General features: G+C 34.8%; 1 protein-coding gene and 1 long non-coding RNA gene across 5 annotated transcripts; one reads left to right on the top strand and one right to left on the bottom strand.

Annotated features, from left to right (window-relative positions):
- The first annotated feature begins 159 nt into the window (after positions 1-159).
- LOC7470232 (glutamate receptor 2.7) lies at positions 160-17,218 on the top strand. 4 transcript variants are annotated; one of them, XM_024598926.2, is made up of 6 exons: positions 160-312; positions 2,554-2,778; positions 2,895-4,186; positions 5,073-5,379; positions 5,578-5,975; positions 6,106-6,938. In XM_024598926.2, exons 2-6 carry the CDS (start codon positions 2,676-2,678, stop codon positions 6,637-6,639), a joined length of 2,634 nt encoding a protein of 877 aa, XP_024454694.1. In that variant the 5' UTR covers positions 160-312; positions 2,554-2,675; the 3' UTR covers positions 6,640-6,938. The 4 variants fall into 4 exon arrangements, with proteins under 4 accessions (XP_024454694.1, XP_024454693.1, XP_052308429.1 ...); XM_024598925.2 differs by lacking the exon at positions 160-312 and having other exon boundaries at positions 2,158-2,778; XM_052452469.1 differs by lacking the exons at positions 160-312; positions 2,895-4,186; positions 5,073-5,379; positions 5,578-5,975; positions 6,106-6,938 and adding exons at positions 13,435-14,729; positions 15,346-15,652; positions 15,861-16,258; positions 16,393-17,218 and having other exon boundaries at positions 2,171-2,778.
- Positions 5,543-16,017, bottom strand: LOC127905237 (uncharacterized). The gene is made up of 2 exons (XR_008059085.1): positions 15,881-16,017; positions 5,543-5,597 (listed from the first exon to the last, which is right to left on the bottom strand). It is a non-coding gene; the product is annotated as an uncharacterized LOC127905237 (long non-coding RNA).
- Positions 17,219-20,336: the final 3,118 nt, after the last annotated feature.

Raw genomic sequence — 20,336 nt, 5'->3', positions numbered from 1 at the left:
AAATATATATACACAGAGAAGGGGAGAAAGGAAGAGGGGAGTCACAGATCAGCCCTGCTATTGTCTTCGTCCCTGCAAGCAAAAAAGAAAACCAGTGAAGAACAACCCAGAACACAAAGAAGAGGAGAGAAAAGCAGAGGAACAACCATTGTCTCCGTTCCTGCAGAAAAAGAACAACCCAGAAATCAAATCCAGCAGACGGTGGGCACAAGAGCAAAAGGGAAAGTAGAAGTAGGTATACAGCAGACGAAAGTCACCACCAGCGTTCCAGCCAGAGCTTCGCCATCGTCTCCATCGCCTCTAACAGAGCAGGTACGCGACTTCTTCCTCTTGCATTCGTTTTAGTTAATTGGCATTTACACTGTGCAAGTGAATTTTAATTCACTTGCACAGTGTAGCAACACGCGTGCGTTAGCGCACGCGTGTTGCTTAGCCCAGCCAGGCCACTGGCTTGGGCTAGTGGCCGGGCTGGGCTGGCTGGGCCCAGCCCAAAAATAAAAATAAAAAATAGAAAAATGAAAAATAAAAAATAAAAAAACAAAGATGTGTGTATGTATAAATAAAAAAATAAATATGAATTTGTTGTTTTTATTCATTGATGCCAGAAGTCAGAATAAAAATACTAATTCAAATTTATTTTATTGTATTTTATTTAATTACATAAAAATAAAAAATATGCATGCAAAAGTAAAATAAAATAAAATAAATTTATTGGTTTATTCACTGATGCCAGAGTCAGGAATAAAGATACTGATGTAAATTTATTTTATTTTATTGTATTTTACTTTTATTTAGTTACATAAAAAATGTGTATGCTTAAAAAATAAATTTATTTGATTTGTTTATTCACTGACGCCAGAGTCGGGAATAAAAAAAAAACTGATTTAAATTTATTTTGTTTTTATAGCTACGTGATATTTACTAACGCCAGAGTTGGAAATATCCGTAGTTAAATATTCACTGACGTCAGAGTCAGGAATATTACACGCAAACCATTATAGCATAAACCAACAAAATGTTAGCAATTTATGACAAACCAGCAATGCAGCCTGCCTCAGGCAGGACGTTTAAGGGGTGATAATATCTTCCCTTTTGCGTAACCAGTCCTGTATCATAGAATCTCTGTTGACCAGTTAGGGTTCCTAGTGACCATAATACTAGGTGGCGACTCCTTGAAACAAGACCATTCACCATTAAAGAACAGGATGCCAGAAATTCATTCTTTTTAAAGATTTAATAATTTTTTAAGGCCGTCGCGATGTCGGATGCGACATATGTAATTTCAAAACAAGCTAGGTTTTGCTTTTCCATGCAACTATGTCATACAAGAATGTTGGATCATAGATGTACCTGTCGATATAATAATCCTTCAGTGCAATTTCTAACAATTTGAAGTAGACTTTTTTCGGTTCACCTACATACGGAGAGGCTTAATTAGCCTTAATTGCTTAACATCCACGCATTTACCACCTGCTTGGACTCAATCTATTCCACAAGTTAGACTGAATTAGCTAAAAATCCTTGATAAATATGGGAAACCAAGGTGCTTCAACGTCACTCATCTAACACGGTTTAGAAACAAGCAGCTGAAAACCACAACAAAATCTGCTACGCTTTCAGTAAGATTCTATATAACATGACAAGTTATATTTGTTGAATTCAAGTCCTTGAATTTAGATGAGCAATTTCATTCTTATTAGAGCACCATGCGCGTTAGGGAAGACAACTTTGAGAAGAGTACAAGAACAGCAAACAGCTGTCAAAATGGCAGCAGCAAGGAAATTGTATGGCTACAAGGTTCTGCTCAAGAAAACCAGAACTCCACAATAATTAAAAACATACAACAGTAAAGAACCTATATAATAAATTAACAACATTGATGTAGTAACCTATTCAGTAGAATTTTGTATTGTTCTTTATAGTTGTTCTATCTTGTGTTGTTTCCATTTGAGCCAATCTGGCTTCTTGTAATAGACAAAACTAATAATATCTACACTTTTCCCACCCAAAAACTCCAATCTCAATAATATCTAAGAAAAAAGATTCCAAAGCTGAGATCAAATCCAAAGGCTGACCTCGTACAAAAGAAAATCTGCAAAACATCAAAACTAAGTAGGGAGTGGATGACTGATAACCATTAACCCACATACATGTCCCAAACTCCTCTCATTTTTCTCTTTTATGATTATATAGATAATACATACCGTTATCAGAACTGTAGGACAGCCTCTTCTTTTTTATCATGAAACACAACAGAGTACTTAATTTCCTCTCATTAGAGCATTGACTTGCTCCAAGCAAACCAGTCTTTGTTCCTCTCAAAATAACGCGTAAATTCCTCGAAATTGCGTGTCTTTCTTCCTCCCAATCACAGACCACGTATACTATCACCATATTTCAAATGCTATAAACCAAAAGCATGTAGCAAAAGTTATTACTTCAACAACAAAACTACCAAGACTAGTATGATGTGCTTCAAAGAAACTGCTCTAATGACTTTCCCTATCTTTACTTTTAACAAACTCCCAAAATTTTGGCTTCTGTTTCTTGTAGTCACCTCCTTTCTAGTCACTACTCTCCCCCATGGAGCTAAAGACATCAATGATAGTAAAGTCACAAACATTGGCGCCATCATTGATGTCAATTCAAGAACCGGGAAAGAAGAGAAAACAGCAATGGAAATAGCAGTTCAAAAGTTCAACAATGGGTCACCAAAGCACAAGCTGTCTCTTTACTTTCAGGATTCCCGGAGTAGCCCACTTCAAGCTGCTCGTGCTGGTAATATTCTTCTTCTTTTTTGGTCTCACTTTATGATATATGGTTCCATGTACTTTTAACGTTTAGCCATGACAAGAGTGACTACACTAATGTTGCTCCATGAATTATTCTTGCAGCTGAAAAGTTGATTGAAGAGAATGAAGTGGAAGTGATTATTGGTATGGAAAGATGGGAGGAGGCAGCTTTAGTTGCTGATATTGGAACCCAATTTAAAGTTCCAGTTATTTCATTTTCTGCACCTGCCATTACACCACCATTAGCATCATCTCGTTGGCCTTTCTTGATAAGAATGGCTCACAGTGATTCTAACCAAATAAGATGCATTGCAGCAGTTATTCAATCTTATAACTGGAGGAGGGTTGTAACTGTTTACGAAGATTATGCATATGGTGGTGATGGCATGCTGGCTCTCCTATCTAAGGCTCTTCAAGATGTTGGTTCAGAGATTGAATATAACTTGGTTCTTCCACCATTTTCCTTCGTATCTGATCCAAAAGATGTTGTTCGAGAAGAACTGACAAAACTACTAAGTGAAAAAATACAATCTCGGGTTTTTATCGTGCTCCAGTCATCGTTGCCCATGATGATTCATCTGTTTAGAGAAGCTAAGAAGATGGGACTTGTAGGAAATGACATGGTATGGATACTTACAGATACTGTTACAAATTTTTTGGACATAGTTAACACTTCTGTTATCCACTCCATGGAAGGTGCTCTTGGAATTAAGAACTACTATTTTGATAATACGAGTTCCTTCCAAACTTTTCTTACCCAATTCCGGCAGAAATTCATATCTGAATATCCAGAGGAATGTTGCTATGAACCAGGATTTTATGCTCTACGAGCACATGACAGCATTTCTATCATCACTCAGGCCATGGACAGACTGTCTAGTAACACTAGGAGTCCAAAATCGTTTCTGGATAACACATTTACAACAAGTTTTGTTGGTTTAAGCGGCGAGATAAATGTCAAAGCAGGTGAGTTGTTGCATAGCCCTATGCTGAGGATTGTGAATGTGGTTGGAAGGAGATACAAGGAGCTAGATTTCTGGATACCTGAGTTTGGATTCTCAAACCAACCTGTGGTGGCAAAAGATGGAGCTGAAAATAGGACAGAAGCTATAAGGTTGAAAGGGCCGGTGATTTGGCCGGGCGACCTACAACGTAATCCAAAAGGCTGGTTGATGCCTAATGATACAAAGCGGATGATTATTGGTGTTCCTGGTAGGACCTCATTTGAGAAGTTTGTGAAAGTATCAACAAACGCTGCTGGTAAGAAGGAATATGATGGTTTCTGCATTGAACTTTTCTATAAGGTGCTAGGAGTTCTGGCTTATGATCTGCCTTACCAATTTATTCCCTACAACGGCACTTATGATGATCTGGTGGATCACGTGTACAACAAGGTAAGAACTTAATCCTCTTCTAAATATTCGAAGTACTTGATGATGATCGTATGACGCAGTACAGATGATAGTTTTATTCTAATCCTTAAATATTTATTTTGTGCTTCCATTTTTTTATGTCTTATTTTTTGTTTGTAATTGATTCCCTTAATCACAATACCTGACAAGACTGACATCTTTATCCAATAACAGGAATGATAATAATATAATTTGCTGCTGCAAACTAATTAAAGCCGGCATTAACATTTTTTTTTGTTTTTCCTGGTCCTCCATTTTGAACAAATAAATGAAGTTATTCATCATGGTTCACTTATAGCTCAAATATATACGAGTCTTTTGAATTGTCAGGCCCATTGTCTCAAGACTCAACTAAATACTGAGTCCAGACATGATAGAGTCTGATGAACTTCCGGACTTATAATCTCTCGGCTTAATTAAGCGCTGAGCCGAAATATTTATGGATCTGGAGAATCGCCAGACCCATCATCTTCAGCCTCAAAAAAGCACTGAGCTCAAACTTGTGTGGGTCCAGCAAACCTCTAGACCCATAGTTAGATATATTTTACTCTAATGATTAGTAAAAAATATTATACTCTGATGCGCTAGAGATAAAGATATTTTATCCTGACGAAACATAGATATTTAACTTATATGTAAATCTATTTTCTTTTTATGAAAAGACAGACCTCATAAGCTATAAAAGAAATCGATAAATCTATTTTCCTTTCGTACGTGAAAAAACAGACCTCATAAGCTATAAAAGAAATCGATGTAACCTCCTATGAGGGTAGATTTAATTTTTCTCTACCTAGAATAACATATATTTATTTCTAAGGCTTTTTATATAACAAAGTTTGCTTATCTGTTGTGCTATTTTTTTTTTAAGACATACGATGCCATTGTCGGCGATGTAACCATACTAGCCAGCAGAGCAGAAAAGGTTGAGTTTACACAACCATATGCAGAATCAGGATTGTCAATGATAGTTCCAGCGAAGTATAAAGAGTCAGCATGGATGTTTATGAAGCCGTTTACAAAGGAAATGTGGTTGGTCACTGGTGCCGTATTGATCTACACAATGTTCATAGTGTGGTTCTTGGAGCATCACACCAATCCTGAATTCAACGGCCCATGGAAGAATCAGATTGGCACAGCTCTCTGGTTTACTTTCTCCTCTCTTTATTTTGCACACAGTAAGTTGCTTTCGAGAAACAGTAAAACTAGAATAGTTTATTGTGCTATCCACACAAGTGTCTTAAGTGTGCACCAGAGAAAATGCATCTCATCCAGCTTTGGCAGCTGCATTTCTTACTGCATGAGACATTATAATCAATCGTTGACATTATATAGCTATGGTAGAGAAAATTCATAAGATTTAAATTTTTATGCAGGGGAGAAGATATACAGTAACCTCACCAGAGTGGTTCTTGTCGTGTGGCTTTTCGTAGTATTGATCTTAAACTCGAGCTACACTGCCAGTCTCGCTTCAATGCTGACTGTCCGACGTCTGCAGCCAAATGTTACTGATATTGAGTGGCTGAAAAGGAACAGCTTAAAAGTTGGTTGTGATGGAGATTCATTTGTAAAGAATTATCTGCGGAATGTGCTTGAATTCAAACCAGAGAACATCAAGAATGTTAGCTCTGAATACAGTTATGAAGGAGAATTTGAAAGTGCCACCATATCTGCTGCCTTTCTAGAACTCCCATATGAGAAAGTTTTCATCGGTCATTACTGCAAGCGATATAGTGCAACCACACCTACTTACAGATTTGGTGGACTAGGCTTTGTAAGTTCATGACAGATTACCATAAAAAAATTGCAATTAAATAGTCAAGCAATTACTAGCACTCTTTCAAAAATGCATTTCCCCGCATAAGTGACTGATCGATTGAATACTGCTCTGATTCTGTTTCCAGGTATTTCAGAAAGGCTCTCCTATCGCCGCAGATGTTTCCAAAGCGATCCTGAATCTATCAGAAGATGGAGAACTAAAAAATTTGGAAGAAAAGTGGTTTGCTCAGTCGCGACAGTGCTTCAGCAATGCAACTGACAATGATAAAACTGAAAGCTTGAGCCTGCAAAGCTTCTGGGGTATCTACATTATAACCGGTGCCACTTCGACCATTTGTTTTCTCCTATTTCTGTTTCACTTGCTGAAAAACTACCATAAACAAGAAGTGGAGGACAGAGGCAATGCAACTCCAAGTGATAAGAGTGTTTGGGAAAAAACAGTTACTCTAGCAAGGTATATCTATCATGGAGAGACTGTTACTCCAGGAGAATCTCCAATTCCTAATCCTTCCCCTGATATCCATGAATGGAACTCTTCCAATTTGGAACTCTCTAATCCTGAAGACACTCAAGAGAATCTTCTCTCCTCATCACCAGCTGAAATTGAAGTTGTAAATATTCCAGATTCTGACACCCAAAAAAGCAGCAATGTGGTCTGACGCTCTCTTTTCGCATAAGTACTGCTAGGTGTAAATGAGCTGATATGAATATTATACTGGTTAGATTTGGATATTTTGGCTACTTGAGGTCTGATTCAAAACACATCTCCAAACTATAGTAAAAATGTGAAAGATGCAAACCTAGAGACACAAGTAATTATCTTTGACTGATTTGTGGCCAAATATATGTAACAAAAATCCTTTGATTGTATTTTCCATTGGGGTAGTCGTAGCTTGTATAAATATCCTCAATACTTTTTGTGAGATACATGAAATATACAATTTTCATTTTGTTTTTACATGATATCAAGAGTATTTCTTCGAGTTCTATTATTTATTTATTTTTTCTTGGTTTCCAACAAGTTTTTCCCTGTGGGTTTGGGTTGCTCCCGTGATACAGAAGCACCCATTTGCCATATCGTGATCATGGTCTCTTCTACTATTTATTTTTTCTTGGTCTCTTCTATCAATCATAAATTATTTTATAAGAATTTATTAGTTGATGAATAATGTGTTTAAATCATTTCGGTGACTGTCTGTTAATTGGGCTAATACACGATCGCTATGGTGATTTCACGAAGTTAAGAGAGCTGAATTCTGCTATTAGTCTCTGATTTTGGGAATCTGTTAACGTAATTGGCGTGAGGCGTGAGGGTATCTATTTATAATTATTGGAACGGGTCAAAGGAAGGAATCATTCTAAGTTCATCGAAGAGACCAGAGGGAGCAAGAAATATTTAGAAACACGCATTTGGGACAGAAAGTCAAGTTCTAGAAAAACACTTCCCATGCATCCACCAACTTTCGAAAGTTTGATTAAATACTCAATTTTGAAAATCAGATAAGTTCGAGCGCCTATATATATATACAATTACATCTTAAGATTGAACATAAGTTTTTACATGTAAAATTTAGGATAAATTGAAATTTTAATGACTATGATATTTTACATATTAATGATGAAGTCATTAAAAATTGAGATTGGATTTTAGTTTTTCTGATTGCATTTTAGGTTGACTTGTCTAGTTTGGGTCATTCCATGTTCTCTAGCAAGAACAGGTATCTTATAAGAATAAAAAACCCTTATACATTTAAGTTAGTAAATTGTAAGATAAAGGAAAAGTATAGCAAAAAAAGTGAAAGGTTAGGAGGAAAAGAAAAATGTGTGGATGTGTTGTTTGCACTGTATAAACTTGTGATTCAACTTGAATGAGTTTGTGTGACTGGAGTGGCATTGGCTTTAAGTGGACTTAAATGACCTTGATGGGCTTGAGTTGCCTTATGTTATATGATATCTTGTCCTGAATTGTTTTTGTGTGGAGTTATATCTTATCTTAAATGAATTTATTTATTTGGTGATTCAAAGTATTTATATATCTCCATTATTTTAGCTTATCTCATGGAAAATGAATTAATGACCAAGAATAATTATTCTTTTTTGTAGGTAACTTGACAAAAACAAGTTGTTGTTTGTTGCGTCTTGTTGGGTCATTGATGAAAAAGATGTGAAAGGTTGATAACCTCTAAAGACATAAGTTGGTAGTAGATAGCCATTTGAGAGAAAGTAGGCACCACACCCTCTGAGGAGATGACTTAAAAGAGATAGTCATTGGTGAAAAAATAAAGCATTGTACTAACAATTTTACAATTTGTTTCCTTATGGTGTGTGATAGTCACTGTACCTACTGGAAATTTATGTTAGGCGGACGGGCATACCTAGGTTGTTATTTGGGATTAGACCAAATGGCAGACCATTCCTGCTATTTAAGCATTTGAGTTGGATAGGCAGATTGTCTCCCAGGTCGCCATTAGAACATAGCCCAAATGGTAGGCCAAGGAATTCCTTGCCTTTTGAGCATGGCCCAAATAGCAAGCTAAAGATTTCTTTGTTGTTTAGGCATGGTCAAAATGACAATAGGATAATCTCCTTTATTTTTTTTAGTATCATCATTTGCTCATTTGTATTTCAAATATTTATATCTAAAAGACTTAGCTAATAGAAGTACAAGGGAAAGAAAACACTTATTGTTTTATACATGTCATATTACCTTCTTATGACTTTTATAAACATGTCGTGTAAGAGATGAGAGTTCAGTTCACTTGTTTGTTCCTTTTAAAGTGTAAGGAACTTTCATTTAAGTAGGAAAATGATTTGTGATTGTGATAAATCATTGTGTATAAAGACGTTTCACAAAGACATAGAGATTTAATTAGAGATATGGAGATTTTGTTGGAGATATGAAGATTTGTGAAGATTTTGTTTAGAGACATGGAGATCTCATTTAGAGACATGTATAAACAATATTTTTTTATTAAAAATTTCAAAAGATTTTCTCATCCAAGAGGAAATACAATTTCTGAAGCTTATCTTATCTCGAAAATACATCTTGGGTTATGTCGATTTCTTTCTTTTTTAATTTATATTGCATTTCCTTCTTTACAAAGCATTGAAGGTGACCTTTATCAATCAATCTTTCTATTTTATTTTTTAGAGCATAATAGTTTTTGATGTCATGCCTATTGTCATGGTCAAAAAAACAAGATTTGTTAAGGTTTTTTATGTTAATAGCACTCTTCATAGAAGGTAGGTATTGTATGGATTCTTTTCCTTGATGGTATTCAATACATGAGTACACATGGTGGTCAAAGTTGTCAGGGGCTAGGGAAAGACAAGCAATCGTGAATGGAACCCTTGGTGTTCATCTTGGATTCTCTAAGGCAACTGGCAGATCAATGATGCTTTGGAGATTATACTCTCTATTGTTAAAAATAAGGGTGTTTTTGTTTGACCATGCTCGTTTCTTCTACTCAAATATGATTTTCCAATTTGTATTTCACTTTGAGGAGAGATTGGTCAAAGAGATTAAGCAAATGTTCCCATAAATAATAATTTTAGACTCCATTAATTAGGGCTTTAATGGCAATGAGTTCGAGTAAACTTTTCACATTAAGCATTTTCTCATAAAACCTTTGGAGATATGCTTTAGTGGCAAAGAGCTTTAATATGCTATTTTTAGCTAGTATGCTTGTAGAGAAATAGAAAATAATTTTGGCATATAGATCGACAAAGTCAAGGATGGAGTCAAGCTCAGGTCTATGATACCACACATGAACAGATCCATGGAATGTTATTGAAAATAAATTTGAACATGGCATCGTTGTCTTAGATTACAAGCTTACATTTTATATATGCTCTTTTATATCATTAAGACTATCGTAGTTACCTTTAGTTACACCTCTTTAAACTTATTTAAAAATAAATAAATATTAAATACTCAATTATAAAAATCAAATAAATGCAAACTCCAATATAATTATAAGATTGAGCATCGATGTCTACATGTAAACTTTTAGATAAATCAAGATTTTAATTACTATAATGTTTTATATATCGATCCAACATTTGTTCATATATGCTGTAACAGCTTGGCCCAACCTGTTGTATATTGTCCGCTTTAGACCCTACCGCCCTCACGGTTTTGTTCCTGGTGACGCGAGCCCACTTCTGAGCTTGACGCCCCAAAACACGTACAACAGGTTAGCGACCAACACTACTCATAAAGCCCTGGTTCTGGACGCTCGCTTCCGATGTGGGATATCACAATCCCCCCACCTTAAGATGAGCCGTTCTCGGCTTTGATACCAAATGTAACAGCCCGACCTAACCTGTTGTATATTGTCTACTTTGGGCTCTACCGCCCTCACGGTTTTGTTCCTAGTGACGCGAGCCCACTTCTGAGTCTGACGCCCCAAAACGCGTACAACAGGTCAGTGACCAACACTACTCATAAAGCCCTGGCTCTGGATGCTCGCTTCTGATGTGGGATATCACATATGCAATAGTAAAACTAAGTCAATAATGTTTCCCCATACATTAAAAAATGTAAAAATAAAAGTCATCAGCCCTTCACTATAGCATGTGAGAGGAATCATTGTGGACTCGCACAATGTTTAATTTTTTTTGTCCTTAGATTTATTTTACTTCAATTATCAGACTTTTTTTTTCTTATTTCCAACCTTTCACATTGCATCAATTGGTGATTGAGCCTGATAACTTGTTTTGTGCTCCTTTCTTTCGAGTTTCCAAGAAAGGACTTGGTTTATTATTTGCGAAGAATTAAAAAAGAGGGAACCAAAATTAAAAGTGAGTTGAAATGACAACCCTTTATTTAATATGAAAATATTTTTCTATTTTGGTTCTTTATTTCTTGTTTTTTATTTCAGTCATAGAGTTTTCTTCTTTAATTTCATCCTTCTACATTATGTAGAACGGTGATTCTACTTGATGATTTGATTAGTGATATTTTCTTTTAGGTTATCATAGTCTTAAAAAATATCTCGACATTAGTTTGGTTCTCGATTTTGCAAAAACAAAGTCAGTTTATTTGTTTGGAGAAAAATAAAAATTAGAGGACCAAAATAAAAATCTCATAGAAAAGGGAGCTTTTTTAAATACAAATTTGGTGTTAATGCCCTTTAGGTATAAGATATTGCCCAAATTTATTTTTTGCCCTTTTTGTTTGAAAATTATATGGTTTAGTCCAATATTTTATTTTATTCACATTTTAATCACTAGGTTTAAATAAGGAGATAGAGTCGTCAAATTACAAAGAATGAAAGAGAAAGATATTAATTGGCCACATTTCAACAACAAAAAGGCAATCCTAGTGTCAATGAGTTCCATTTAATGAAGAGAGTCACATTGAAATCTTTTTAAATCTTCATTTTGCCTGAAAATAGTAGATCAAAGTTGAGAGAGAATTTTATTTCTCCACTTTGATTTGTATTGTTGAACCATTTTTTGGGGTTTTTTAGGTTAACTAATTGGTTTTGGGTTGTTCTAGGGGTGTTTATTAAGTTTTTTTAGGTGAGATTGATTAAAATCATAATTTCTAAGAAAAATAGCACCCCTCTAATTTTTCGATTACTTTTGTGATGTTTCGAAAGTGTATAATTGTTTCCACAAAGAATAGTTATATAATCAAGGCTTTAGTAACAATGGGTTTATATAGACTTTTCACGTTGAGAATTTCCTTTTCAAACCTTTGGAGATATGCTCTGGTGCCCTCATATTTTTATTATGTGATTGTAAATATCTCAATTGTATTTTTTTTAGTTGGTATGCTTGTGCTAAAACGGGAAAAGAGTTTGGGGTAGAGATCACCAAAGTCAATGATGGGTTTAGGCTTAAGGTTGTGATACCATAACCGAGTTGATTTGTGGGATGTTGTTGTAAAGACTTTTCACATAATGTTGTTGTCTTGGGTTATAAGCTCTATAATGATTTGCATGTTTTATATATGCTCTATTGGATATGTAAGAGCATCTTAGTTGTCTTCGATTACACCTAGTTAAACCTATTTGAGAAAAAATAAAAATTAAGTACTCAATTGTGAAAATTAGATTAGTTAATATGCTTATATAATTATAAGAATGAACATTAATGTCTATATGTAAACTTTTGAATAAATGAAGAATTTAATGACTATAATGTTAAATATATCAACCCAATATTTATCCATGTAAATAAAATATCAGCATTTCACTATGGCTTGTGAAAGAAATCGTTGTGGATTAACAAATTGTTACTTTTTTTTTCCTCAAATCTTTTTACTTTAGTTATCGAATGTTGTTTTTCAATTTTATCTTTTATTGTTTTATTTTTTTGAAATACCATTAGGATTTTAGTTTATTTTTAAGTAAAATTATAGTTTTTTTATCAAGGTTTTTTTTTTTTTTTGGCAAAGTCTATCACATTAATTTGTTTTGTTTTTTGGAAAAATAAATATTCTACAACTTTTCTACTATCACCTATCCTTATTATCATGTAATATCTTTGAATAGCTCGTGAATTTTTAAAAAGTTCATTTTATTTTACCTTTTTGATAACTATCAATTTTCACTCAAGTTTCTTCTCCATCACTTACTTTTTTTAACATTTTATCTATTTATCTTCTTCTTTTTTACACACGAGGGTAAAATAAAATTAATCAACTCAGGTAATTGATAGAAAATATTTTTTTTTTAAATGATAAACTCGTATAATTTATACAAGGGGTAAAATGGAATTAACTCAATTTTAATTCTTGTGAGCCACCAAGCATGACTAGCTGATTTGAGAGCTAGCGATGACCACACATAAACAGTGTGATCTACTGATCTTAGGCAGCGATGACCACACAAAAACTTGTCCTTGCTAAACACTTCCAGCACAAGCCAAGTCTAAGACGTGTGAAAATAACGCGTACATCATTCCTTGGAAAATTCGCGTTCCCCTCTCAAACATCACGGTCCACATATACGTTCTTTTTTTCATATGTTGAGGTTATTACTTATTCAATAACGGTATGGCCAAAACTATTATGATATGCTTTGAAGACAAAGCTCTAATGTCTTTCCCTATCATTAATTTTAACCAACTCTCAAGATTGTGGCTTCTGTTTCTTGTAGTCACCTCCTTTTTAGTCACTACTCTCCCCCATGGAGCTAAAGACATCAATGATAGTAAAGTTACAAACATTGGCGCCATCATTGATGTCAATTCAAGAACCGGGAAAGAAGAGAGAACAGCAATGGAAATAGCAGTTCAAAAGTTCAACAATGGGTCACCAAATCACAAGCTGTCTCTTTACTTTCAGGATTCCCGGAGTAGCCCACTTCAAGCTGCTCGTGCTGGTAATATTCTTCTTCTTTTTTGGTCTCACTTTATGATATATGGTTCCATGTACTTTTAACGTTTAGCTAGCCATGACAAGAGTGACTACACTAATGTTGCTCCATGAATTATTCTTGCAGCTGAAAAGTTGATTGAAGAGAATGAAGTGGAAGTGATTATTGGTATGGAAAGATGGGAGGAGGCAGCTTTAGTTGCTGATATTGGAAGCCAATTTAAAGTTCCAGTTATTTCATTTTCTGCACCTGCCATAACACCACCATTAGCATCATCTCGTTGGCCTTTCTTGATAAGAATGGCTCACGGTGATTCTAACCAAATAAGATGCATTGCATCTGTTATTCAGTCTTATAACTGGAGGAGGGTTGTGACTGTTTACGAAGATTATACATATGGTGGTGATGCTGGCATGCTGGCTCTTCTAACTAAGTCTCTTCAAGATGTGGGTTCAGAGATTGAATATAACTTAGTTCTTCCACCATTTTCCTTCGTATCTGATCCAAAAGATGTTGTTCGAGAAGAACTGACAAAACTACTAAGTGAAAAAATACAATCTCGGGTTTTTATTGTGCTCCAGTCATCGTTGCCCATGATGATTCATCTGTTTAGAGAAGCTAAGAAGATGGGATTTGTAGGAAATGACATGGTATGGATACTTACAGATACTGTTACAAATTTCTTGGACATAGTTAACACTTCTGTTATCCAATCCATGGAAGGTGCTCTGGGAATTAAGAACTACTATTATGATAATACGAGTTCCTACCAAACTTTTCTTACCCAATTCCGGCAGAAATTCATATCTGAATATCCAGAGGAAGGTTACTATGAGCCAGGATTCTATGCTCTACGAGCACATGACAGCATTGCTATCATCACTCAGGCCATGAACAGACTGTCTAGTAACACTAGCAGTCCAAAAGTGTTTCTGGATAACATATTAGCAACCAAATTTGTTGGTTTAAGCGGCGAGATAAATGTCAAAGCAGGTGAGTTGTTGAATAGCCCTATGCTGAGGATTGTGAATGTGGTTGGAAGGAGATACAGGGAGCTAGATTTCTGGATACCTCAGTTTGGATTCTCAAACCAACCTGTGGTGGCAAAAGGTGGAGCTGAAAATAGTACAGATGCTATAAGGTTGAAAAGGCCGGTGATTTGGCCGGGCGACCTACAACTTAATCCAAAAGGCTGGTTGATGCCTACTGATACAAAGCGGATGATTATTGGTGTTCCTGGTAGGACCTCATTTGAGAAGTTTGTGAAAGTATCAACAAACTCTGCTGGTAAGAAGGAATATGATGGTTTCTGCATTGAACTTTTCCATAAGGTGCGAGAAGTTCTGAAATATGATTTGCCTTATCAATTTGAACCCTTCAATGGCACCTATGATGATCTGGTGGATCACGTGTACAACAAGGTAAGAACTAAATCCTCTTATGTCTAAACATTCAAATTTCTCGATGGTGATCATATGATGAATAGCACTACAAGATGATTTTGTTGTTTCAGTCTGCCATAAATATTTGTTTTGTTATCTTGTGTATAACCCCTTTATTCATAAAAGAACCTTTTGAAATTTACTTTTGATTCCCTTTTTTTCATAAAAGAATCTTTTTTAGCACTACAAGGTTGCTATTCAGAGATTTGACCAGAAGTTATTGTTTGATAATAATATAACTTGCTGCTGCAAATCAAAGCTTAGACTAAATGATTAATTAATAAGCTGGATAATTTAAACCAGACAAAGCCTCAAAGTCAAAATTGTCCAGCACAACAAAATCAGGAATAATAGAAAATGGAGGGGAAAGATTATTGTAGAGAACATGCAAAACCCCTTTCTATTTTATGCTTTATTAATACTTATTCTCCAAGACTTTTCCAATCATTGTTTGTAGTTTGACTTGGTCCTCTAAAGGAGTAAAGGTACAAGGCCTACGAAATTATTTTATCTAGATTAGATTCTGTGTTTTTGTTCGGTTTTAATATATTTCTAACAGATTGTTGCTTATCATTTGTGCTAAAAAATTTTGAAGACATTCGATGCCATTGTCGGTGATGTAACCATACTAGCCAACAGATCAGATAAAGTTGAATTCACACAACCATATGCAGAATCAGGATTGTCAATGATAGTTTCGGCAAAGTCTGAAGAGTCAGCATGGATGTTTATGAAGCCTTTCACAAAGGAAATGTGGTTGGTCACTGGTGCTATATTGATCTACACAATGTTCATAGTTTGGTTCTTGGAGCATCACACCAATCCTGAGTTTAAAGGCCCGTGGAAGAATCAGATGGGCACAGCTCTGTGGTTTACTTTCTCTTCTCTTTATTTTGCACACAGTAAGTAGAAACTGTAAAACTAGAACAATTTCTTGTGCCATCAACTTAAGATTCTTGAGTATGCACAAGAGAAAATATGTTTCATCTAGCATTGGCAGCTCCAATGCATTATAAACAATGGTTCACATTCATAGCTGTGGATGGAGATATTACTCGATTCTTTATTCAGAGTTAAAATCACTCATAAGACTACTGCTTTTCTATGCAGGGGAGAAAATATACAGTAACCTCACCAGAGTGGTTCTTGTCGTGTGGCTTTTCGTAGTATTGATCTTAAACTCGAGCTACACTGCCAGTCTCACTTCAATGCTGACTGTCCGACGTCTGCAGCCAAATGTTACTGATATTGAGTGGCTGAAAAGGAAAAGCTTAAAAGTTGGCTGTGATGGAGATTCATTTGTACGGAATTATCTGCAAAATGTGCTTGGATTCAAACAAGAGAACATCGAGAATGTTAGCTCTGAATACAGCTATGAAGGAGAATTTGAAAGTGCCTCCATATCTGCTGCCTTTCTTGAACTCCCATATGGGAAAGTTTTCATCGGTCATTACTGCAAGGGATATAGTGCAGCTACACCAACCTATAGATTTGGAGGACTAGGTTTTGTGAGTTCTTGATTGATTTCGATCAAAATTTTCAATCTCGCCATCTTAAATAGTCGAGCAATTACTAGCACTCTTTCGAAGATGCATTTCCCCGCATAAGTGACTGATTGAATACTGCTTTGATTCTCTGTCAGGTATTTCAGAAAGGCTCTCCTATCGCCGCAGACGTTTCCAAAGCGATCCTGAAGCTATCAGAAAACGGAGAGCTGAAAACTTTGGAAGAAAAGTGGTTTGCTCCCTCACGAGAGTGCTCAAGCAGTGCAACTGACAATGATATAACTGAAAGCTTGAGCCTGCAAAACTTCTGGGGTATCTACATTATAACCGGTGCCACTTCGACCATTTGTTTGCTCCTATTTCTATTTCGATTGCTGAAGAATTACCATCATCAACAAGACGAGGACAGAGGCAATGCAACTCCAAGTGATAAGAGTGTTTGGGGAAAAACAGTTACTCTAGCAAGGTATATCTATCATGGAGAGACTGTTATCCCAGGAGGATCTCCAATTTCTGCTCCTTCCCCTGATGTCTATGAATGGAACTCTTCGAGGAGGGAATTCAGTAGTCCTGAAGACACTCCAGAGAATCTTCAGCCCTCACCACCAGCTGAAATTGAAGTTGTAAATATTCCAGATTTTGACACCAAAGAAAACAGCAATTAGGTCTGACACTATCACTTCTCCCATGTTAAGTGTAATTACTTGTGACTCTAGTTTTACATCTCACAGATTTACTGTGGTTTGGAGATGTGCATTGAATCGGACCTGCAGTGCCTTCTTAGGCCAGTGAGAATATATAATATGAATAGCAAGCTACAAAAGTGATCCTGAAGGCCCACGGGTAATCAAAGATGTCTTTCGGATCGGTGAATATAACTTGTAGAGAATTGATTGGTTGTAAGTAATGATTTTATTTATGTAAAATATATTTATTATTAATAAAAAAAAATATTATTTTTAATATTTATATATATTTAATTAATGAATATAATGTTTAATTAACTAATCTATAGTAAAGATAAAGTTTATGAGACAAAAATGATTTGCAAAGAAAATTAAAATTGTTATAATTATGAAATTCTTATTGTATCAAAATATTGTTTCTAAATGTTCTCGGTCAATGTTTTATTAAGAGTGGACATTAATTAGAGCTATTGAGACCAGTGTATATTATGTTCTTTCTTTTATGAAAAAAAACAGTCCCTCTTATAAACTAATGCATAAAGAATATTTTGAACTAATATGTAGGTTCTTGTCAAATGACATGTACATTGAATTGATCAGCAAAAGAATTCGATATGGATAGATCACTTATGTCTATGAAATGACTCACGTGATAGTTGTTTAAATGATCCTTATACTCTTGATCACTAAGTTATTTTATATAGAGAATGTTATGCTTTGATTTTGACCACACGTTGTCTTAATCAAGGCTAACAAACAGGCAGATATAGATTATAACATAAACTATATGAAGATATTTAAGTAATCAAGAGAGGATTCATCATCCTATATGTATTAGAAAAAAAAATTCATCTATTATCAAATAGTATTGATTGTGAGATCCTTGGCTAAGATGGAATGAGTTTTGAAAAAAAAATTAAAATCTTATTAAAATGATCAATAACTATATTGTTGACAACTAACATATTTGACAAAGCTAACATATTACATATTATAATGTCTAAATCGAAATATTCTTGATGAATGAATAATAATTATACTAAGAAACTAAGTATTGAAAAGTTAAGTCAAACTACTTATGACTTTTCTAATATTTGGGAGATGATGACAGATTGCTAGATATTGTACTTGATCTTCAATTATAAGTCAATCAATTGTTGAATTGATAATAAATTAAGTTATTTAATTTATTTAATCTTGTTTTTTTTTAGGATTATGATTTATATTTGGATCAACTTATTAGGAAACCTAATGAGTCACACACATAAGAACCATTGGTCAAAAATTAAAATGAAATGATTTATCAAGTGTGACTTTATTGTAAATAAATTTTAGAAATTAAGGATTAGAATATAATTAATACAAGGGATTACAATTCTAGACCTAGAAAAAAAATCAAGTAGGGACTTGATTGAATAAATTTATAAAATTATCCTAAAATAATATTTGTGATATTATTTAAGGGGTAAATTGATAATTTGTCATTTATAGGGTTTTTAGATTTTCCTATAAATAAAATGTTATGCTTTTTATTTTCTAAAAAATTAAAAGGTGAGGAAAGCACAGTATAAAAACATCTAAAACATTAAAAAAAAAAAAAAGATTGCACTCTAAAGTATAGCAATCTCTCACTCCTAAAAGGGTTTAGGAGATTTTTCATTGGTAGTTCGTGTGGATTGTCATTAGAGGTTGGACACTTGGACGGTTTGTGGTTTGTGACAATCTAACCTTGAAGCAAATATTCAAAGCCGAAAAGAACATCTAATCTTTAAATAATCTTCGCATAAACCCTAAACAACTCTAAATCTGTCTAACAGAATCCTTGGAACTCCTAAGAATTTTTTAATTTATCATTTTTGTTGCGTGTATGTGTTTCGAAAAACCCAACATTTTAACCCTCCTCATGGTGTTTAATCCTAAAGGATGCACGCAGTACAAATTTAATGATGCAGAATTCACTTAATTCATCTTATTAGTTCGGCTCGCCTGAAATAAATGTCTTTAAAATTAGAGAATTCAATGAACTATAAATAATCTTTTAACCATAAATAATCGCTTAACAATCCCATCAAATAAGTAGAAGATTCATTAAGTTGTGAAACTTTACCCTTCCATAATGTTATATGCTTCCAATACCAATAAAAAAGTAAAACATGCAATGGTTTTTAACATTTAGAAAACCACCAAATAAAATGTGTCCCAAGCCGAAATATCATAAGTATTGCCTCGTCCAGGACCATCGCAAGGAAAACTATAACAAAATCCTTTTTATCTGACATTAACTTAGAACCACGAGCATCTAAAGCACATTATACTAAGATCAATGTTATTGTATGTAAACCTAGAGCAATAGCATGATAGATTGGCTAAACTAAGGAGGGGAAATTAACATTGAAATTTATTTTTATTGACCAATTCAAATTAGCTCCTTCCTTAACACGGCATACAACTCTCCGAGTGTGCTTGTTCCCCCTTTCTTCCTTACTATGACAAGTCTTTTTGAAATAACTCCAACCTATAATTGACAAATTCATAGATTCAATTTCTATTGGTTGCATACCAATGAGACCTTCCAATAAATCTATTGGAATTAGCTCTATATTAATGGAATCTCATCATCCATACATAACAAATTGGTGTGGTATATTCATATCATAACATATGAACAATAAGAACGATCATTCTTATTGAGACTAGAACTCTTTATCTGCGAGATTTAACAACTCTATATATAACACCCCGCTTTTATTTTCTTTTTTTTCAAGTCTTGTTTCAAAAGTCCAGAAGGAGCGATGAATCCCTAATTATATTGTCTTTTTTATTCATAAATTGCCAAGGTGGAGTACGGTAAGGATAGAAGGAATTTCATATGGAGCGGTGAAATGCGTAGAGATTGAAAAGAACACCAACGGTGAAAGCACTCTACTAGGCTAACATTAAGAGACAAAAACTAGAGGAACGAATGGGATTAGATACCCCAGTAGTCATAACCATTAACGATAGTTACTGAGTGTTGTGCGTATCAACCCGTGTAGTGTTGTAGCTAACACGTTTTGCCTAGGGAGTACGTTCGCAAGAATGAAACTTATAGGAATTGACAAGGGGCGCACAAGTGGTGGAGCATGTGGTTCAATTCGATGCAAAGTAAAGAACCTTATTAGGGCTTAACATGCGGTGAATCCTTTTGAAATAGAAGGGTGCCTTCAGGAACGTGGATACTGGTGGTGCATGGACGTCGTTAGCTCGTGATATAAGGTGTTAGGTTAAGTCCCGCAATGAGTGCAACCCTCGTGTTTAGTTTCCATCGTTGAGTTTAGAACCATGAGTAGATTGTTGGTTATAAGTCGAAGGAAGGTGAGGATGACATCAAGTCATCATGCCTTTTATGCCTTGGG

The sequence above is a fragment of the Populus trichocarpa genome, chromosome 4 (genome assembly GCF_000002775.5).
Source record: "Populus trichocarpa isolate Nisqually-1 chromosome 4, P.trichocarpa_v4.1, whole genome shotgun sequence".
NCBI classification, from domain to species: Eukaryota; Viridiplantae; Streptophyta; class Magnoliopsida; order Malpighiales; family Salicaceae; genus Populus; species Populus trichocarpa.
The sequence above is the reverse complement of the archived record's forward strand: the minus strand, read 5'-3'. Positions and strand labels throughout refer to the sequence as shown.